Here is a 23,481-nt window from a genome sequence, read left to right as displayed (position 1 = left end):
ATCTGTAATGTGATCTGAAAATATTTTATTTCTTTTGACAAAAAAAATACATATATTACTATTTTCCCCCTACATTCATAACTGAACAGAATATAAAATTTCAGTTAGAGGCTAGTTAAAAGTTAATATTTTCTCAGCCAGGTTCATAGACCACTTGACATATCTGTAGAACTCTGCTTAAAGAGGTTTTTCAATTCTCAAACTAATCTGAAATTCAGAATCAGTGTCTTAGAAGTAAAAAGAACTTTATCATTAGTGCTATTTGTTTTTTTAACTTGTGAGGAAACTTAAGCAGCAAAACTATATGATAAGTCACCGGACTCTCATTTCCACACATGTTCCATTGTATTCGGTTGTGATATTTGCTCTCACATATGTCTAAAAATCCTCTGGGTAGCATGGTGGGATTCAGTTGCAAATCTTTGGTTTGGCTTGGTGTTATTTACATTGTTTAGGAATTTGTTGTACCTGAGAGATGTTTAGAATAAAGTCTCAGTTCAAATTTTTCAGGAATTTGTTATTTTATTACCAAAGAAGAGCAGTCATGTTGTCCTTCCTCATCTGCAGGGGATATGTTCCAAAACCCCCAGTAGATGCCTGAAACTGTTGATAGTATTGAACCTATTGAACCATATATATGATAAAGTTTAATTTATAAATTAGGCACAGTAAAAACTGAAATTTAAATAAAAACTTTTATAAATAAGCACAGTAAGAGGCTGACAACAATAAAATAGAGCAATTATAACAATCTGCTGTGATAAAAATTATGTGAATATGCACATACAACACAATGCACATTCTCTAAGTGTCTTACTGTCCTGTATGCACTGTTCTGATGATGTGATGTGAGATGATAAGATGCCTACGGATGAAATGCAGTGAGTGGTGTTGTAGCATTAGGCTACTGTTGGTAAGTCAGAAGGGGGCCATCTGCTTGGACCTCCGGTAACTGAAACTGTGGAATGTGAAACCACAGATGAAGACAGGACTGCTGCATCTGAATGGGTGCTAGTTATGGCAGTTGGACTCTGAGGAGGGTCCCCGGAATTCTCTGGGATCCTCTATGCCTTTGTGTGATCCCTTCCCCTTGAGTGTGGGTAGGATCTGCTCCTAACCAATAGAATTTGGGAACATTCATGGGATTTCACTCCCCCGATTCTTTTATACTGTATAGGACTCCATCCCATTATCAGATGCTGTAGAATTGCTTTGATGAAATAAGCAACTGTGTTGGGAAAGCTCATGTGGCTAGGGACTGCAGTGGCCTCTAGGAGCAGCTGAGGGTCAGCCAGATCACAGCTATATACATAACCATGGAGAAATCAGGCCAGAAAAAAACGTTGAGCTAATAAAGCAGTTCACAGAAGCATATGGACCAGTGACTATGTTTCTATAAATGTAAAACAAGGAAACTAAATGAGGATAAATATATTTGGAAAGATTATAAAGAAAATCAAGGGAGGGGCACCTGGGTGGCACAGTGGGTTAAGCAGCCAACTCTTGGTGTCGGCTCAGGTCATGATCCAGGGCCCTGTGATCCAGCCCTGTGTCAGGCTCTGCGCTCATCAGGGAGTCTGCTTCTCCCTCTCACTCAGCCCCTTTCCTCCCACTCGTGCTAGCTCTCTCTCTCATTAAAAAAAAAAAAAAAAAGATAAGGCTATGATTAACACAGTTCAGGGAAGTGATTCTATCTGATAGGAGGGGAGACTACTGTAGCTAGGGATAAGCATAAATGATAATAACATTTAAGGTAGTGATTCTCAGACCTCAGGGAATATCAGAATCAATCAGATGGCTTGTTAAAAGACATTGCTGGCCCTACCACTATCTAATTCCATAGGTTAGGAGGGGGCTGAGGATTTGCATATGTTACAAGTTCTAGATGATGCTAAGAATGGTCCAGGACCATTCTTGAAGTTCCACTAACCTAAGGAACAGCTAATTTTAATTTTTTATTGTTATATTAATCACCATATATTACATCATTAGTTTTTGATGTGGTATTCCATGATTCATTGTTTGTGCATAACACCCAGTGCTCCATGCAGAATGTGCCCTCTTTAATACCCATCACCAGGCTAACCCATCCCCCTACCCTCCTCCCCTCTAGAACCCTCAGTTTGTTTTTCAGTCTATCGTCTCTCATGGTTCGTCTCCCCCTCTGACTTACTCCCCTTCATTCTTCCCCTCCTATCTTCTTCTTTTTCTTTTTTCTTAACATATGTTGCATTATTTGTTTCAGAAGTACAGATCTGTGATTCAACAGTCTTGCACAATTCACAGCGCTCACCATAGCACATACCCTACTAATTTTCTTTTTTTTAAGCTTGATGGCAGACACATGGGTTCTTGTTTGTTTTGTCTTTGCAATTTCTATGTTGATTTACTCCCATCAGTATATAAACTTAAAAGGACTTTGTGTTGGTAACGTACTTTTCCTCCTGTTACCCTCCCTGGAATTGCAATTCTAGCCAGTTGGTTTAATGGGCCTTTATTAATAAAAATACTGTAGGTACTTAAAGTGATTCATCAGCTGGTTGCTCTCAGCAGCACTTCTTTTTCTTCATTGAGAAGTAACCTAACCTAATTGAGCATGGGATTGGAAATCAGGAACTTCTGGTTTGCTCTTAGCTGTCAGAGTGAAGAAAGGATTGCATCAGGTCTTGAGCAATGATTTAAGCCTTATAAAAATACCCTCCATTAAATGCTCATTATGATGATATTTGGCACCAAAAGATTTTTTTTCCTTTTATCACTTTTAGTAGAGTGCTCTTTTGATTACCTACACTAATTTGTGCTTCAGTATGGTCTTTGTTTCGCTTTCTTGTGGCTTCCACTCAAAGTAGAAACTCATAACAATCATAAATTTTACTTAGGAGCATTAATTATATACCTAACATTCTATGAGAGATTCTCTAAAGACTCTTAAACGATTAGTATTTGGGGGTCCTATCTGCCCTCTATAGAAATATTATTTATCTTTTTGGAAATTATAATACTTCTGTGAAATGAGTCCATTTAAACTCATCTTTATTAAGATATAATTTAGATGCAATAAAATACGCACAATTCAAATGTACAGGCTTTTTTTTGGACAAATGAATACACCATGTTGTCACCGTCCTATTCAAGATAATAGGACATTTCCATCTCTGCAGAAGGTGCCCTTTGCCATTAAATCTACCCCCACCCCTACAGATTGCTGTGATTCCAATCACGGATCTGATTTTTATCACTGTAGATTAAGTTTTACCTTATTCTGGAATTTTATGAGTGGGGTCATACGATATGTACTATTGTGTCCAGTTTCTTTGAGTCAGCATAATATTTGGGATATTCATTGATACTGCTGTTTGTATCAGTAGTTTGTTCCTTTGTGGGGAGAGGGAGTCTAAATTGTATTCCATTGGAAAAAGAGATCACAATTTGTTCATCTGTCCACTAGTTGATGGACTTGTATGTTGCTTCCAGTTTGCGTCTGTGATGAGTAAAGCAGCCATGAACATTTGCATACAAACATTTTTGTGGGTATATATCTTCATTTTTCTTGGGTATTGCTGGGTCATATTATAAGAGTGTAGTTAAGAAACTGCCAGACTATTTTCTAAGTGGTTGTGAAACATTTCTGTTCCTACTAACAACATATGAACAGTCCGGTTGCTCCATATCTTTGCTAACATTTGTTGTTTTTAATTTTAACCAGTTTTTAATTTTACTGAGTCTATCGTGTATAATGTAAGTCGTTGTGGTTTTAATTTGCACTTCCCTGATGAGTAGATATGTAATGAGTTATGAATATTTTCTCCTGGTGTGTAGCTTGCCTTTCCATTTGTTTTTCAGTGTATTTTTGAGAAATGGACACTTTATTTTGTTGAAGTCCAACTTACCAGTTTTTTCTAGTATGTTTCATACTTTTTGTTCCCAGTGTAAGAAATCAGGACCTACCTTAATGTCAAGAAAATTTTCTTCTAGGTGTTCTTTTAGTTTTAGTTTTAGCTTTTTTGCAGTTGGCATTATGATGGGTTTTGAATTAGTATTTGTATTGGGTGTGAAGTAGAAGGTCAATGTTCTTTTTTTTCCTTATGAATATATATATATTCAGTACATTTCTGGACTCTCCCTTATTCCATTGATCTGTATGTCTTATATTTACACAAATACCAGATTGTCTTGAAATTAGTAAGTTTTCCAACATTGGGCAGAGGTGTTTTTTTTCCATTGTTTTTACTGTTCTAAGTTTGTTGCTTTTCCATATAAATTTTAAAACAACATTTCAGTGGGGGGAGGGGGAAAGAAGCATCCTGCTAGGACAGTAGACATTTTGAGCAACTTTGAATTTCCCTGTCCTTAAATGTGATATATAGGTTTCACCATTTGCCTTCTTTAATTTCAATAATATTTTGTAGTTTTCACTGTGAAAATATTGGACATCTTTACATTTACTTATAAGTAGTTGATATTTTTGATGATACTGTGAGTGGAATTACTTTAAAAATTTTTTTTGTCTATTTATTGAGAGAGAAAGACCCTGGGCACGCATGTGCATGGTGCGTGAGTTAGAAGGGGCAGAGAAAGAGAAACTTAAAGCATCCTCTGCACTCAGTTCAGAGCTCGACATAACGCTCATGTCTCCATCCATGAGATCATGACCTGAGCCAAAACAGTTGGTCGCTTAACCAACTGAGCCACCTAGTGCCCCCCCAAATTTTTGTTTCCTAGTTATTTTTTTCCTAGTATATATAAAATGCTGTTGATTTTTATATTTTCACCGTGTTTTATAAAATTTACTTATTTCAGAGAGAGAATGGGGGGAGGGGCAGAGGGAGAGAATCTCAAGCAGACTCCCTGCTGAACATGGAGCTTACTGCAGGGCTCGATCTCACCACCAATGAGATCTTTTTTTTTTTTTTTAAGATTGATTAAAATCTTAAATAAGATTTTTTATTTATTTGAGATTGAGAGAGAGAGCATGGGCAGGGAGAGGGAGAAGCAGACTCCTGCTGAGCAGGGAGCCTGACATGGGATTCAATCCCAGGACGCTGGGATCATGACCTGAGCCAGAGGCAGATGCTTAACCTACTGAGCCACCCAGATGCCCATCACCACCCATGAGATCATGACCTGAGCCAAAAGCAAGAGTTGGAAACCTAACCTACTGACCACCCAGGTGCCCCGACCATGTTTTTATAATCTTCCTGAATTCACTTTTTAGTTTTACTGGTTTTGTTGTAGATTCCTGATGATTTTTATGTAGTCTGCAGTTAAAAACAGCTTTGTTTCCTCCACTCAACTCTGTGACCCTTGTACTTCCTCTTTAGTCTTATTCTACTGGCTAAGACTCAATATATATATATTTTTTTCCTAAGATTTTATTTATTGGGGCACTTGTGTGGCTCAGCCAGTTAAGTGTCTGCCTTTGGCTCAGGTCATGATCCTGGAGTGCCCAGATCAAGCGCCTCTGTGCCTCACTCTGCTCTTTAAAAAAAAAAGATTTTATTTATTTATTTGAGAGAGTGAGTGAGAGAGAGCACAAGCTAAGTGAGAAAAAGAGGGAGAGGGAGAAGCAGCTCCCTTGCTGAGCAGGGAGCCCGAGATGGGGCTCAATCCAGGACCCTGGGATCATGACCTGAGTCGAAGGCAGATGCCTAACTGACTGAGCCACCCATGTGCCCCTCAGTGTATCTTTTTTTTTTAATTTTTATTGTTATGTTAATCACCGTACATTACATCATTAGTTCTTGATATGGTGTTCCATGATTCATTGTTTGTGCATAACACCCAGTGCTCCACGCAGAACGTGCCCTCCTTAATACCCATCACCAGGCTAACCCATCCCCCCACCCCCCTCCCCTCTAGAACCCTCAGTTTGTTTTTCAGAGTCCATCGTCTCTCATGGTTCGTCTCCCCCTCCGACTTACTCCCCTTCATTCTTCCCCTCCTGCTATCTTCTTCTTTTTCTTTTTTCTTAACATATGTTGCATTATTTGTTTCAGAAGTACAGATCTGTGATTCAACAGTCTTGCACAATTCACAGCGCTCTCCATAGCACATACCCTACCCAATGTCTATCACCCAGCCACCCCATCCCTCCCACCCCTCACCACTCAGCAACACTCAGTTTGTTTCCTGAGATTAAGAATTCCTCATATCAGTGAGGTCATATGAGTGTATCTTCTTTTAATAATAGGGGGAAAGTACTCAGTGTTTCACCATTAAATATGAAGTGTTGTCTCCTTTGCATATTGCTGAATGTGATTTGCTGATAATTTGTTGAGGATTTTTGTGTGTATGTTCATGAGGAATAGTGGTCTAGTTTTATTTTCTGTATATCTTTGTCAGATTTTGGTGCAAGGATTGAGAAGTGTTCTCTCCTATTTTCTGAAAGTTTGTGTGATTTGTTTCAAATATTTCCTTTAGGGACACTTGGGTGGCTCAGTTAAGCATCTGCCTTCGGCTCAAGTCATGTTCCCAGGGTTCTGGGATCGAGTCCTGCATCTCTTTCTACCTGCCTCTCCCCCTGTTTGTGCTCTCTCGCTCTGTCTCAATCTGTCTCTGACAAGTAAGATTAAAATAAAATAAAAAAAAAATATTTCCTTGAAAATTTGGAAGAATTAACCACTGAAAACCTTTGGGTTTGTAGTTTTCTTTGTGCCAGCTTTTGATTATTATTGATTCACTTTCTTTAATAGAGAAGTCTATCCAAGTGTTCTATTTCTTAAGTCCTTTTTTTGTAAGTTATTTGGCATATTTCAGGGAATTTGTCTATTTTATCTAAGTTGTAAAATTTATTTCCATAATGCTGTTCATAATATTCTCTTATTCTTTTAATATGTGCAGTGATAGCTCCACTTCCCATTCCTGATAGTATAACTTGTTGTTTCTCTCTTCCTCTTTATTCTTTTTTTTTTTTTTTTAAGGTTTTATTTATTTATTTGACAGAGACAGCGAGAGAGGGAACACAAGCAGGGGGAGTGGGAGAGGGAGAAGCAGGCTTCCCGCTGAGCAGGGAGCCCGATGTGGGGCTCCGTCCCAGGACCCTGGGATCATGACCTGAGCTGAAGGCAGACGCCCAACGACTGAGCCACCGAGGCGCCCCTCTGCAGGTTTTCAAACATTTATTAAGGAACCAACTTTTTACTTGACCTACTGTTCACTTGTTTTCCACTTTATTGATTTCTTGTTTTTATTATTTTCTTCTATTTACTTTGGCTTTATAGGTTGCTCAGTGACACTACTGTTTTTGAGACTTTTTGCCCTTTCAGTTCAGGTATTTAAAGCTGTAACTTTCCTTCTAAGCAGTGCTTGGCTGCATCTCACACATTTTGATATACTGTAGTTTCATTATCATTTGAAACATGTTCTTTATTTTCATATTTCTGCCATGATCCTTGGGTTATAAAAGTGTGTTATTTAATTTCTGGATATCTTAGTGTTTTGATTCCTAATTTCCATGTGTTCACATATGCTACTATGAGATTTCAATCTTTTAAGATTATTGTGACTTATTTTATGTCCCAGCATATGGTTTATCATAGTGAACATTTCATATGCACTTGAGAAGAATATACTGCAGTTTTTGTGTATAGTATTCTGTAAATGTCAATTAAGTCATGTTGTATTTTTTGAGATCCCCGTGTCTTCAGGGGTTGTTTTGTCTACTTGGTAATTAGAAAAATGTTAAAAATATTTGCCTATACTTGTGGATTTGTCTGTTTCTCCCTTCTGTCATTTTTTGTTCCATGAATTTTGAGGTTCTGTTGTTAGATACAATACATGTAGCCTTGTTATGTGTTCCTGGTGAATTGGCCTTTTGTCTTCCTCACACTACTTTGTTATTAATGTTCATTCTGCCTAATACCTATCATTCTAATTTTCTATCCTTCTATTGTTTGTGTTTTTATATTTAAATAGTATCTTATAGATGATATCCTGTAGTTGGTGTTGCTTTTTTTCACTCAGTCTGATAATTTCTGCCTTTTAGTTGGGCTGTTTAATCCCTTTACATTTAATGCAATTGTTGGTAAGGTTGATTTTCTATTTGTTCCTCTGGGCTTTGTGTTTTGTTTTGTTAAGTGTACAATTATTATAGTATATTCACAAAACTGTGTAATCATCACCACTGTCTAATTCCATAGCATTTTTATCACTCCCAAAAGACACGTAATATTTGTTTCCACTCCCCATCTCCTCCAGCCTCTAATACTAGGCAACACTAATCTGCTAACTATATTTTTTCCTGTTTTAGGTATCTGTTATAAGGGTAATCATTCAATATTTGCCTTTTTGTGTCTGGCTTCTTTGACTTAGCATAATGTTTTCAAGGCTCTCTGTGTTGTAGTGTGAATCAACTACTTCATTCCTTTTTATGGCTGGAAAATATTCTCTTATTTAGATAAACATTTTATTTATCCATCAGTTCATGGACAGTTGCATTGTTTCAGCATTTTGGCTATTGTAAATTACACTGCTATGTATGCACATTTGTGTATGTATTTTTGTATGTACGTATGTTTTCATTTTTTTTTTAATTTTTTTAAAGATTTGTTTATTTGAGAGAGAGCAAGCGAGGGTGAGCACACAGAGGGAGAGGGAGAAGCAGACTCCCCACTGAGCAGGGAGCCTGATATGGGGCTCTATCCCAGGACCTTGGGATCACGCCCCGAGCCGAAGGCAGACGCTTAACCAACTGAGCCACCCAGGCGCCCTGTTCATTTCTCTTAAGTGTATACCTAGAAGTGGAATGGTTGAGTCATATAGTAATTCTGTGTTTAATTTTTTGAGTAGCTTGCCATACTTTTCCAAAGTGGCTACACCATTTCACTTTCCACCAACAGTGTATGGGATTCCAATTTCTCCACATCCTAGTATTATTATAATCTGTCTTTTAATTTTCGCTATCCTTGCGGGTGTGAGGTGATAGCTCATTGTGGGTTTGGTTTGTGTTTTCAAATGACTGATGATGTTGAGCATCTTTTCTTGTTCTTTCTGATTTTTGTTCCACTTTTGGCCCTTAAGTGCTTTCTTTTTGGGTTATTTTTGTTAGTACTTCTATTTCCTCTGTTGGTTTTGTGTTTGTGTGTATTTTAGTGGTTCTAGAGCTAGCAGTATGCATCCTTAAATTATCAGAAGCTATTCAGATTTTTTTTAAAGATCTATTTGAGAGACAGAGAACATGCAAGCAGGGGAAGGTCAGAGGGAAAGGGAGAGAATCTCCAAAAGACTCCCCGCTGAGCGCCCAGCCCCATGCAGGGCTCGATCTCACAACCTTGAGATCATGACCTCAGCCGAAATTGAGAGTCAGCCACTCAACCAACAGAGCCACCCAGTGCCTCAACTATTCAGAATTCTTCTTGTACCTTTTCACCTCTTACACCTGACACTTCAGTTTTCCAATTAAAAGCAATAGTATATAGCTTCCCGTGTGGCTTCCATTCAAAAAAGTATTTCATCTTTTTAAGGATGATTACATATTGATTTCTAGTTGACTTTTAGTACTTTTCTATTACCCAAAATAAGCATTCATAAACACCTATAAAATCTATATTATATACATGTTTCTCTACTAAGATATGTTTTATATTTTATTCCTATTTTCCTTTAATTTAAAATTACCCTGATTTTTCAAAACCTCAGTGAGATACCACCTCACACCAGTCAGAACGGCTAAAATTAAGTCAGGAAACGACAGATGTTGGCGAGGATGCAGAGAAAGGGGAACCCTCCTACAGTGTTGGTGGGAATGCAAGCTGGTGCAGCCACTCTGGAAAACAGTTTGGGAGTTCCTCAAAAAGTTGAAAATAGAGCTACCATACGACCTGGCAATTGCACTACTGGGTATTTACCCCAAAGATACAAATGTAGTGATCCGGAGGGGTACATGCACCCCAGTGTTTATACCAGCAATGTCCACAGTAGCCAAACTATAGAAAGAACCAAGATGTGCATCAACAGATGAATGGATAAAGAAGATGTGATATTATATACATACATACAATGGAATATTATGCAGCCATCAAAAAACAAAATCTTGCCATTTGCAACCACATGGATGGAACTAGAGTGTATTATGCCAAGTGAAATAAGTCAATCAGAGAAAGACTAGTATCATGATTTCAATGATATGAGGAATTCTTAATCTCAGGAAACAAACTGACGGTTGCTGGAGTGGTGGGGGCTGGGCAGGAGGGATGGGGTGGCTGGGTGATAGACATTGGGGAGGGTACGTGCTATGGTGAGCGCTGTGAATTGTGTAAGATTGATGAATCACAGACTTGTGCCTCTGAAACAAATAATACATTATATGTTAAAAAAGAAGAAGAAGAAGAAGATAGGAAGGGGAAAATTAAGGGGGGGAAATTGGAGGGGGAGACAAACCGTGAGAGACTATGGACTCTGAGAAACAAAACTGAGGGTTTTAGAGCGGAGGTGGGCTAGGGGGATGAGTTAGCTTGGTGATGGTTATTAAGGAGGGCGTGTATTGAATGGAGCACTGGGTGTTATACACAAACAATGAATCATGGAATACTACATCAAAAACTAATGATGTATGGTGACTAACATAACATAATAAAATAAAATTAAAAAAAAATTACCCTGATTTTTAACTGATCCTGGCTTCATATTGATTTTAGGATGTGTTGGCTACAGCAGCCACTATACGGCCCTAGAGAAGAGATGTTATTTAAATTTTTTTGTTCTGGGTCTTTTTATGGTCTTTAAGAATAAACACTTTATCAGATATTCTTATAGAGCTTTTTACTTCTTGCTTCACTTGGAACCAAAATCTTTTTCTCACTTCAGTGCTCATGTACACATGTGGCCAAAACTGTTCAACATATTTCATCTGCTTCACAAATAGTTGGAAGGAATGTAATTTTTTCATTTGGGTCTCCATTGTGCTACCCATGATGACATGTCTAAATTGTTCCCCTGCAAGTAGACTATGGATACCCTTTCATGTCTCAAAGAACCAACACATGCCTCAAAGAACTCAAGAGTCTCTTTTCACTGTGATCATTTAGTATAGGTTGCAGATCAGTTAATATAGGTTACATCGTCAAGAGTTCTGCCAGCTCCAGCCACCTGAGACTTGTGTTGTCATACTTTACTGAGGTCATGCCATCCTTGTCAACATTGGTCTCACCTGCAGAAGCATGTACTCTCTGAAGCATATTGCTTGGGTTAAGAAATAGCTAACTTTGGGAGTTTGGAAAGGTGATAATCACATATTCCCTTTCTCTCCCTCTCACTCTTTCATGCACAAGTTATAAGGAATAAAAGGGATTTTAGAGCATTTCGAACTTTTCCAGACAAGAAACAAAGTGAAACTGGATGTGTTCAGAAACTTTGGTTAGTTTGATCTTTCTGTTAACCATATTCTGAGACATAATTCAGAATAATTTCAGAAAGATGAGAGGTATTTAAGTCATTAAGAGAGAATTGCACTGAGCCGTATAGATGAATAAGTCAGGAATATTCTAGCAGTCTTCAGCAGCATAGTGCCCCTTGCTTCCTTTGAGTAGCAAAATCTGAAAGTGCACACAAAATGGTGTGTGTGCTCATTTTTCAGGGTGAGATAGTATATGGTCTTAATCAGATTCTTAAAGAGCTTTATGTCATATAGAAGATTAAGAACCACCAAGTAGAAAGTGTTAGCCTGATTTTTGGCTTCCTGCAGCCTTTTTGTTTCAAATGCCCTTGGAAGTATTTTTACCCCTTTGAATTTCTGATGTTTAAAGAAAGGGATGTAGATTTATATGCGGAGGTTTATCTCTGTACAATAAAAATGAATTATCTTGAATTCTAAGCCCTCAAGTATCTTTCGGTAAGGTGGTATGGAGATGTCTTAAGAAAACCTTTAGCCAAAGCAATGTAATTGAAACTGAGTAGGATAATAGGGCTATTGGAAAGGAATCTCAAACATGCACTTCTTTGAGACAAGTAGAGGCTTTCAGACAGATTGTAGGCACAAAGAACAACACTGTTTATACACATTCAATGTTTGCAGGACGGGTATGCTGGGGCTTCCTTTGCTTCACACTGGAATTAGAACTTTCCCTATCCCTAGCCTGGCCTAGCCTCTGTCCTGTCATATCTCCCAGTGAAGCTGCCATTCTTAAAGTTATCTCAATATCACAGATTCCATATTTTATTCTACTGCAAGAAAAACATGCCTTGTTATTTGGGGTATTTGGTGTGCATTAGAAAGTATAGGCAGTATGTGGTAAAGGGATTTATTACCAAAGAGCAGTTGTCTTCATACTCCTTGTTACTAAAAAACAATTTTAAAAATACACCCCATTTTGGGGCGCCTGGGTGGCACAGTCATTAAGTATCTGCCTTCGGCTCAGGTCATGATCCCAGGGTTCTGGGATCGAGCCCCACATTGGCCTCCCTGCTCGGCAGGAAGCCTGCTTCTCCCTGTCCCACTCCCTCTGCTTATGTTCCCTGTCTTGCTGTGCCTTTCTCTGTCAAATAAATAAATAAAATCTTTTTAAAAAAGTACACCCCATTTTATTTTCAAATTCACCATTGCCACACTGTCTGCTTTTTACCGCCAATTTCTTTGCCCAGCTCCTCCCTCAAAGGGGCAGCACCAGCTTCACAGGCAATGGAGAGAGGAAGCCAGTCCAAACCCACTAAGGTTCAAGGCAGGTATTCATATGCCAGGGCTCATGCTTTGAATGTGAATGCTGCAATCAAATCAAATTTGTGAGAGCCTTGATATTCAGAGGTATTATGCTGCATTTTGATAAGCTAACACGTTCACATTTTCCCCAGTTGATGTATCAATAGTAAGGAAGTAGTTTCTTCTCTCTTTGAAAATCAAAATGTTTAATTTCTTATTTGCATAAGCCCCTTTGATTTTTCACATAAATATTTCCTCTGATTTTTTCTACAAATATAACTACCACAGATTGTCAGTCAACATGGTACCTGCCTCTTTTTAAAATTACATTGACATATAGCTTCTTTAGAGTTCCTTGCTTAGTGAGAAAAAAAAAATTTAAATCACGCAATAGGTGAAATTGTACCCAGATTTGTTAATAATTGAGACAGAGGGGGCTGCTGTGTGGCTTAGTCAGTTAAGTGTCTGCCTTTGACTTGGGTCATGTTTCTGGAGTCCTGGGATTGAGCCCAGCATTGGGCTTCCTGCTCAGTTGGGAGTCTGCTTCTCCCTCTCCCTCTGCTCCTCCCCCTGCTCATGCTCTCTCTCTCACTTGCTATCTCAAATAAATAAAATCTTTATAAAAAAAAAATGGTTGAGAGAAAGAATAACCATCTAACAACTAAATAGCTCTTTATTATATACAAGGTACATTTGGGTACTAATCAAATGAAGTTGTAGAATTGCCAAACTAATCAGGACAAATTTAAGTAACAGAAAAAATTAATCTCCATGGGGCGGCTGGGTGGCTCAGTCATTGGGCGTCTGCCTTCGGCTCAGGTCATGATCCCAGGGTCCTAGAATTGAGCCCTGCATCAAGCTCCCTGCTCCACGTGAGGCCTGCTTCTCCCTCTCCCAGTCCCCCTGCTTGTTTTCCCTCTTTCACTGTCTCTGTGTCAAATAAATCAGATCTTAAAAAAAAAAAAATCTTCAAAATTTAGAATACAGTATTTTTTAACAAGCCTTAAAATTTATATAACACTATATAAAATTATAGTTGCATATTGGAGTAGCTCCTTGTAATCTAGACAACATTTTTCAACCTTTAATTCTTAACCTGAAATATAATTAATTAGGTTAGGCAAACATTGAGTTTCTTTTTTCGTTTCCCATCTCAGTTGTGGACCTAGTTTTGAACTGCTGTCCATTCAAACTGTATAGTCTCTTTAATTGTATGAACAAAGGTAAGACTTGCCTCAGTTTCACAATCTGTACCATTGGTTATTAAAACGTTTATCTATTCACCAGAATATGCTGTTTGTGGTTTAAAGTAAAACAATCTATCCTGTGAGAAACCCTCTTAACATATTTATCTTCTTTGGAATTTGACAACATTCCATCCAAGTAGATAATATAATAACATGATGCTTCATAGGGTTTTTCAGACCCTTTCTATTACTGCTTTTTTATTTCTTGCTTTCTGTTTAAGATTTGTCAGCTGTAAAACCATCTGTTTTCTACACTTTTCCCACTCATCCTCTGTATTTTATATTAATGTATTTTTGTGTTTGGGGCCATTTGGTTAGGCCTCAGACATTCCACAGCTACCTAGAGGACATCATCAATTACCGCTGGGAGCTTGAAGAAGGGAAGCCCAACCCTCTGAGAGAAGCCAGTTTCCAAGACCTGCCCCTTCGCACTCGTGTGGAAATCCTGCACCGCCTTTGTGATTATCGGCTAGATGCAGATGATGTCTTCGATCTTCTCAAGGTGCTTAACTAGCAGGCCCTTTTCCTAGAGCAACAAAAAAGCCAGTAATCAGGATATAAAATCTGAAGATATTAAAAAAAGCCAGAGTTAATTGACAATAAAAATGTATACAATGACCACTGTAGCCAAAGGAATCCAAGCCATACATTTACATAGAGGACTGTGTGGTTATTTTGGTTTAATTTCTAGTTTGGTTTTGTCTTCCTTTACATGGTTGAGTTGCAGCTGACAAAGGAACAGTGAGAGGCACCCATTTATTCTCCCTGTCATCAGCCAAAATTGCAACTAAATTAGCCACTGGATTTTATTCCCCAAGGTCTAAAATTTGATTTAGCATAATAGAAATATTGAAAACTACAAGGACTTAACTGATATGTGAGTGAGGTTCATCCTTAATATATACATACATACACATACATTTCAAAAAATGTGTTGGAGAAGGAGGATGTAGATATCTTCCGTTATTCTACTGTTGTCTGTTTTATAAGTCTATCTCAGAGGGAGGGTGTGGGCTATTGCTTTTCACTCATAGGAAGGTCAGTATATAATCCTATTCAGTCAAAAAAATGTGTTGATGACTTCTCAGTTCAGCCCTCTCATGGACATGGTATAAAATCATTGTGCAATTTAAGCACAGTCTTTGCTGAGAACTCAAGTTCTTGAATAGCAGTGGGAAGGCCAAAATAGGTCAGACCCTGGGGTAAATTGGGAGGTGTATTGCTGGATCTCAGCTAGAATAAGAGGTTACTATAGATTATGATGGAGCTACAGTAGAGGCTCACGTGGGACATAGCTTTTACAACATTGGATTCTACTCTGTTGTAATTGTCTTTCCTTTTGTGGATGCACACATAAGTCCAAACCAAATATATAATATGTTCATCAAAATTCCTTTTTGATTTTTGTTTTGTTTTGTTGGTGAAATGTGAGCAGTTATGGGGATGGGAAGTATTTGAAATATTTCCACATCCTGCTCTTCAAAGAAGGTACCATCGTCCCATTCTCTTTGTGTTTCATATACCCTGACTGAACGCTGCATAAGATGCTTAGGCATTTTAAAATATGAGGTACATCTGAGTGTAAGTTTTGAATCCTCATTTTAGTTTTCTCCTGTTTTGTTTTGTTTCCTATTTCCCCAAACCTCTTTTCCCTTTTCTTCTACCAAGGGTTTGGATGCAGACAGTCTCCGCGTGGAACCATTGGGTGAAGACAATTCTGGGGCACTCTATTGGTATTTCTATGGAACACGAATGTATAAGGAGGACCCAGTGCAAGGAAAATCCAATGGAGAACTCTCGTTGAGCAGGTACAATCTTTGAGGTTAGGGTTGTAATAGATACTGTACAAAAATACATCAGAGGGGGTATTTACCCCAAAGATACAAATGTAGTGATCCGAAGGGGTACGTGCACCCCAATGTTTATAGCAGATGTGTCCACAATACCCAAACTATGGAAAGAGCCAAGATGTCCATCAGCAGATGAATGGATAAAGAAGATGTGGTAAATATATACAATGGAATATTATGCAGCCATCAAAAAATTAAATCTTGCCATTTACAACAACGTGGTTGGAACTGGAAGGTATTATGCTGAGTGAAATAAGTCAATCAGAAAAAGACATGTATCATATGATCTCACTGATATGAGGAATTCTTAATCTCAGGAAACAAACTGAGGGTTGCTGGAGTGGTGGGGGGTGGGAGGGATGGGGCGGCTGGGTGATAGACAATGCGGAGAGTACGTGCTATGGTGAGTGCTGTGAATTGTGTAAGACTGATGAATCACAGACCTGTACCTCTGAAACAAATAATACATTATATGTTAGAAGAAGAAGAAGAAGAAGATAGTAGGAAGGGAAAAATGAAGGGGGAGATGTCAGAAGGGGAGACAAACCATGAGAGACTATGGACTCTGAGAAACAAACTGAGGGTTCTAGAGGGGAGGGGTGTGGGGGGGATGGGTTACCCTGGTGATGGGTATTAAAGAGGGCACGTATTGGGCGCCTGGGTGGCTCAGTCGGTTAAGTGTCTGCCTTCCGCTCATGTCATGATCCCAGGGTCTTGGGATCAAGGCCCGCATCAGGCTCCCTGCTCTGTGGGGAAGCCTGCTTCTCCCTCTCCCACTCCCCCTGCCTGTGTTCTCTTTCTCGCTGTGTCTCTCTCTGTCAAATAAATAAATAAAATCTTTTAAATAAAAAAAGAGGGCACGTATTGGGGCGCCTGGGTGGCTCAGTTGGTTAAGCAACTGCCTTCGGCTCAGGTCATGATCCTGGAGTCCCGGGATCGAGTCCCGCATCGGGCTCCCTGCTCGGTGAGGGGCCTGCTTCTCCCTCTAACCCTCCCCGCTCTCATGTACTCTCTCTCTCTCTCTCTCTCATTCTCACTCTCTCAAAATAAATAAATAAATCTTAAAAAAAAAAAAAAAAAAGAGGGCACGTATTGAATGGAGCACTGGGTGTTATACGCAAACAACGAATCGTGGAACATGACATCAGAAACTAATGATGTATGGTGATAACATAATAAAATAAAAAAAAAGAAATATAGAAAAATCTTATGCCAACAACAACAACAAAAATACATCAGAGGGCACCTGGGTGGCTCAGTTGCTTAAGCATCTGCCTTTGTCTCAGGTCATGATCCCAGGGTCTTGGGATCGAGTCTCACATTGGGCTCCTTGCTCTGCAGGGAGTTGCTTCTCCCTCTACCCCTCCTCCCACTCGTTCTCTCAGTCTCTCAATCTCTTTCTCTCTCAAATAAATAAAACCTTTAAAAAATTTAAAACATACATCACAATTTTACAGTGATGTAATTTTTTTCTTATGAAGGAATTAGATACAACAGCATGCCTGTCAAGAGTTGGCCAGGAGTTGTTTCATACAAAAATAAAAAAGAATTTGTAACACAGCCTCTGCTATCAGAGTGGTGAAAGATCTGTTGTTTGGAGATGAGGTGTTTGATTTGAGGTGCCTGGGGAGTCCTTGTGCCCTTACCAAGGACTGCTCTCTACAGCATGTCGCCAGCGGTGCAGTCACTCCCGGCAGCACTTGTCCTTTTGTAATCAGTTCCTGAGGACTCCTTTTTTCTACTAGAATTAATGATCTGCTGCATCAGCATAGGACCAGAAGGACCTTAAGGCCTGAGATGGGCGCCTTCCTGAGGAGGAGACCTTGTTTCCATACTATGCCAGGATGATGCTGCCATCTTATTTTATTTAGGCTTCATTATTGCTGGGAGTACTGTCAGCTGTTAGGGAAGTGTTAGTTCATACTCAGATTTTAACACTGTAAAGTGTGAGTTTTCCTTGGTTGCACATGCTAATAGGGGAAGACAGGGAGTTATCCTGCTCTTTCCCTGTGACCACTGCATTTAATCCTTTTTTGTGAACTTATGACCAGAAAAACTGTAGTTACTAATTTAAAAAGCATATATAACACATCAATTCTATTACAGAACATTTTGATTTAATATACTATTTCTTAGGGAAAGTGAAGGACAAAAAAATGTGTCCACTGTTCCTGGGAAAACAGGAAAAAGAAGAGGAAGACCCCCCAAACGGAAGAAAGTACAGGAGGAGATTATAGTGAGGTAAGACATTCGTGTTGGTCTGTGCCAGTCATAAACCCGCATGCTTAGAAGGGACCTTAATTTCACTTGTACTTTCATCCCTGCTTGTGCCATGGGAAGGATATGGGACTTAGATTATAGAGACCTGGGTCTCAATCCTCATGAAATTACCGAATGTTCTAGGGAAGTCCTATCTGCATGACCTACCCTCTCTAAGGCTATTCTTTTATTAGACAATAAGCATACTACTAATAATAAGGCTTAGGTTGAACAGGATAATGAATGTGATAGTGTAACAGACTGAAAACTGTTATGACCCACAGAAAGTGCTCAATATGTTGATACCACACATTTTTTTACCACACATTTGTAGAGCAAGTTAATTTTGATTAACCCTAATAGTCAGCATTTTAATAGGATTATATATCACATATAATTTTAGGAGTTAATTCTTTCCCTATAAGCAGATTTTAGTAGCAGATATGCTTTATTGTATTTAGAATTTAGAATACATTTTCCTACAATAAAGAACAGGTAAGATCTTAGTTTTATACTCTATTTTATATTTAACTTTAGCAAGGAAAAAGATTCTATTACATTTGGGAAATTGTATTTTATACATAATGCATGATCTTTTAGGAAATTCTACCACATGTATCTTAATACAAGAATTTTGAAAATCTGGCATATACTGTGTAAATACACTTTCTGGAAGTTAGGTCATATTCTTAATATTTCTAGTAACAGAGAACAAACCACTTCTTCCCTCTAAATTGTAGAACTACTAAATCTAAATACTTGAGGTAGGCCAGATTTCTTCTTGTTGCTTATTAAGTGCTAAGAAGTATTGGTTTCTAGGAATCAGATTATAAATAAATCAGTCAGGATTTTATTATTTTTTTTAACCTAAGAATCAGTGTTTCACTTAACTTTCCAGAAATTTGACTACAGAGTATAGCTTTCCTCCTATCCATTTTGTGAGAAATGTCCTATAATCATGTTCTGTACACATGACATCTGTTGCAGGATTTTGTTAGCAATCTACATTTTTCTTAGAGATTCAGAAAGCTGTTTTAGGTTTACCTATCTTCATTTCCCTGTTAAGTACTAACAATTAAGGTGCCTCAGCATTGGGAATATAGAATCATTTTAAGCATATGTGGACTTGTACTACCCTCTACTGGTGATTTTATCCTGTAGAGCTCCGTATCCAGTACAGTATTTATATATTTTTTAACTAAATAAAACTTAAAATTCAGTTCCTCAGTCATACCAACCTTATTTTAAGTACTTAGTAGCCACCTGTGGCTCATGGCTGCCATGTTGTACAGTGACAGTACAGGACATTTTCATTCTCACAGAACGTTCTATGGAACAGTACGGCTAAAGATAATTGAAAACAAACAAGACCATAGAGAATGACCTACTCGATTCAGGGATACAAACAGCAATGATACTTAACACTGTTGTGCTGAACACTTTTGAAATTTATAATTTAATCTTCAATATCCCTGTGAGGTAGGCATTATTTATAGCCCATTTTACAGGAAATTTAATTAACTTTCCGAGGTCACATGGTAAGAGGCAAGCCTTGATAGGGGCAGTCTGACATTAGAACCTGTGTTCTTAACCACTGCCTTACAGGAGGTTAAATTAAATATGGCTTAGCTTCATTATAGCCCTGATCAGGGAGGAGAACATCTCTATATAGAATCCCTATAGTTTGGGGGGGGGTATTTAACTATTAACACTTAACTCCTCTGTTTGATTTCCAAAAAGCTGTTTTGAAACCTATTATTTTCCTGTTATATAGGATGTTACCATTACATTGGGTTCCTATATTATCATTTTTCCCCCTCTGTACCAACACCCCTACATTCTAGTCTTCCTTTACTCAGTAGAGTAACTTTGTCCCATTGAAACAAACACACTCCTTGTATTACATTAATTGGGTCTAACTTTTGGGGGAAGCACAGAACAATTTTGGACATGTCTTTGTTTTAATTGGTGCCTCCTTTTCCTGTTTTTCAGTGAAAAGCAGGAAGAAAACTCCTTGGCATCTGAACCACTGACAAGAAATGGTAATGACTTTTGTTGGAGTTTAGAAAAGATTAAGTAAACATGATTGATTTATATTATGGTGGGAACTCACTTTTCAGAGTCCTGCAGAGCATTTAAGATGAATGCAACATAGTGCACCTGGGTGGCTCAGTCATTAAGCATTTGCCTTCGGCTCAGGTCATGATCTCAGGGTCCTGGGATCGAGTCCCACGTTGGGCTCCCTGCTCGGCGGGAAGCCTGCTTCTCCCTCTCCACTCTCCCTGCTTGTGTTCCCTCTCTCATTGTGTCTCTGTCAAAAAAAATAAATAAAATCTTAAAAAAAAAAAATGAATGCACTATAGCCTCGTTAGCCTCCGTGCCCTTCTTCAGTTCTCTCTGTCACACTTCATCTGTACCCGTTTCTCCATCTCATTGATAACTGGAGATCTTCCCTTGTGTCCTCTAACCTTGGCACAGTAGGATGGACACCAAACACTTGGATGAATGAGCAGCTTCTCAAAGAGCTTTTTAATGTAAAATGCTGTGTAAGGGAGTGTATTGGTTTCCTAAGCTAGATTTCAGTTCTTTAATCCAAATTGCATAAAACTGGCAGAGGGGGTAGTACCACTTTACAGTATGTCAACATAAATGAGACAAGGAATACTCTGCAGAAGCTCAAATCAAAACCATTTGAATAAAAAGTGTATTTAAGCATTTCTAGGATATTAAAATCTGTAATCACAAAGGTCACAATAGTTAGATTTGTATTGCTCTTAGGCATTCTTAATTTTTAGGTGTAAATGGTAGTAACAGGAAAATCAAAATTATACATTATCAATAAAATCCTTTTTTTTCCTAGAAAAAAAAAGATGTATTTATTTGACAGAGACACAGCAAGAGAGGGAACACAGGCAGGGGGAGTGGGAGGTGGAGAATCAGGCCTCCCGCAGAGCGGGAAGCCCCATGGCGAGGCTTAATCCCAAGACCCTGGGATCATGACCCCCAAGCCGAAGGCAGACACCCAACGACTGAGCCACCCAGGCGCCCCTAAAATCCTTTTTTTATGGATTCCATGGTTTTCATAATGACCTAGGGTGGAAATTGAGGATAAATAGAAAAAAGGTCCTAGTGGAATCTATCTAATTAAGCCATCCTTTTCGTTATTAGAGTCCCAAGGGCCAGGTCAAGGCACTTGGTGGCTCCTGTGCCAAACAGAAGAAGAATGGAGACAGGTCACTGAGAGTTTTCGGGAGAGGACCTCCCTTCGAGAACGGCAGCTCTATAAGCTCCTCAGTGAGGACTTCCTGCCCGAGATCTGCAACATGATTGCCCAGAAGGTATGCAAACAGATGATTCCTCCCCTCTGCATTCTTTAAGGATGATTCATAGAATTTTTGAGTGTATTTCCACTGTCTCCTGGAAGTGGTACAAGCCTTCACTCTCATCTGGAGTGTTAAAATGGGACCTTATGCCACCCACTCTGCTTCACTGTGGATATTCTCCTTACCCCACGAAGTCCTCCGTGCCTCCCACTCCCTAGTACTTAGAATGGCTTTTCACAGTCTGGAACCAGCTTTCCTTCTCCCATAGCATTCCCCAGGAAATGTTCCCAGAGCCCCCAGTATGTCTCCTATCACCCTGTGCATACTTCTCTCTATATGCTGCTTTTTGGAGGTGGGGGTAAAGGAATCCTCTCTCCCACTAAGCAGCAAGCTCTGAAGAGTATTTGTCTCTGTAGTTGCAATGCTAGCTCTGCCCAGCTCTGTATGTAAGCTGTGTGTGCTGCTTTCTCCAGCTTCAGCACCTGATAGTTTCATAAACCACATGTTCTATGTTTTCAACCAGTATACAGCCCCGTGTGTGCCTTCTTCGAGCATCTTTCCCCCTGCACTTCTCTATCCATTTGAATACTACTCTCCATAAGCTGTCCCTTGTTTCTCCCAGTTTTAAGATTTTCTTCCCTAACATGTTTTCTCATTACCTAATTCCATTTTTATTTGTTTAAGCCTTTTTGGATTAGGCACCATGTGTTACCATTTGAAACCCCACAGCACCTAATGTAATGCCTTTTCTATGTTGGATGCTCAATAATAATTCACTTTGCTTATTTCAATAATTCTAATACTTTTGATGCACATGTTAGTAGAAACAGACAAATTTGACCACCTGCCAATGAAATCTGTAGAGAAAGTGTAAATTAATTGCTGCAGTACCTCCAAGGAAAAACAAAGTAAGAGATACATTAATTTGTTGTGAATCCAGTGATATTTATAACTTTTAAGTAGGTTGATGCTTTGAAAGGATAATTGTCGAAAGTCACCATGCTCTAATAGTAGGATCTTATAAATAGTGCTTCAAGAATTGTATTTTCATGGATGAGCAGAAAAAATCTGCATTTCCCCATTAACATACTTAATTCCATATACTATAATTACACTTAAGTTTTTGTGATCTGCAACCCACCATGCCAGTTTTTCCAGGAATCGCAGCACATAATCTGATTTTCTTAAAGTATTATGTTGAGATGGTTTTTATAACTTTACATGCATAACATGGTATATGACTTTATTGATACAACTAATAGAGCACATTAAATCATCTATAAGGTATATGCCCAATCTGCGTAAACCTTTTATAATTTCTTTCCTTTTTTTTTTTTTTAAAGATTTATTTATTTTAGAGAGATTGTGCACAAGTGGGGAGGGTGGCAGAGGGACTGAGAGAGAGAATCCCAAGCAGGCTCCCCACTGAGTTCGGAGTCTGATGTAGGGCTCCATCCCAGGACCCTTAGGTCATGACCTGAGCTGAAATCAGGAGTTGGACACTTAACTGAGCCACCCAGGTGCCTCTGCTTTTTTACTGCGGTATTCAACCTAAGATTTTTTTGAATAGGTAAGGGGAAAAGGGGAAAAAAAAATCTTAAAGCAAAAAACGGATGGTTTTGATGCAAAAAAATTCAAGGGTTGATTCTTTTCAAGAGAATAAAAAATTAAAAATAAGGTACCCCTTAAGTATAATTCTGAAGGAACATGAAATTACAAGCTGAACAATAATAACAATAATGATAATAATAGATTTGGTATTTTGTTTTTTAAAAGATGTTATTTAAGAGAGTGAGAGAGAGCGTGTGCATAAGAGCAGGGGCAGAGGGAGAGGGAGAAGCAGACTCCCCTGCTGAGCAGGGAGCCCAACATGGGGCTCGATCCCAAGACCCTGGGATCATGACCTGAGCTGAAGTCAGATGCTTAACCAACTGAGCCACCCAGGCGCCCCAGATTTGGTATTTTTAAAGGTGTATATTGCTCTAAATTTGCAAACCTCAGTGAAATGGGGTATTGATTACAAAAGTAAGGTAATCTAAATTGTGCAGTAGAAATCTTAGCAGACCAGTAAGTAGGGGGGAGGAATTGTCACAAAAGGATGCCATCAAGAGCTCCAGAATATTTGGATTTATTCATAGGTAAATTTTCTAAACCTTCAAGAAAAGGTAACT

General features: G+C 38.7%; 1 protein-coding gene across 2 annotated transcripts in view; it reads left to right on the top strand.

Annotated features, from left to right (window-relative positions):
- Positions 1-23,481, top strand: part of CECR2 (CECR2 histone acetyl-lysine reader) — a 168,295-nt gene that overhangs the window by 110,788 nt on the left and 34,026 nt on the right. For both annotated transcript variants that reach the window (XM_028121144.2, XM_088025850.1), the window contains exons 3-7: positions 14,197-14,380; positions 15,547-15,686; positions 17,865-17,969; positions 19,980-20,029; positions 21,156-21,325. In XM_028121144.2, coding sequence (XP_027976945.1) covers positions 14,197-14,380; positions 15,547-15,686; positions 17,865-17,969; positions 19,980-20,029; positions 21,156-21,325 — 649 coding nt within the window. The remainder of the gene's footprint in view (positions 1-14,196; positions 14,381-15,546; positions 15,687-17,864; positions 17,970-19,979; positions 20,030-21,155; positions 21,326-23,481) is intronic.

Source organism: Eumetopias jubatus, unplaced genomic scaffold, assembly GCF_037043125.1.
Source record: "Eumetopias jubatus isolate StellerSeaLion01/CBP00866 unplaced genomic scaffold, mEumJub1_p1.0 scaffold_8, whole genome shotgun sequence".
In the NCBI taxonomy this organism is placed as follows: domain Eukaryota; kingdom Metazoa; phylum Chordata; class Mammalia; order Carnivora; family Otariidae; genus Eumetopias; species Eumetopias jubatus.
The sequence above is the reverse complement of the archived record's forward strand: the minus strand, read 5'-3'. Positions and strand labels throughout refer to the sequence as shown.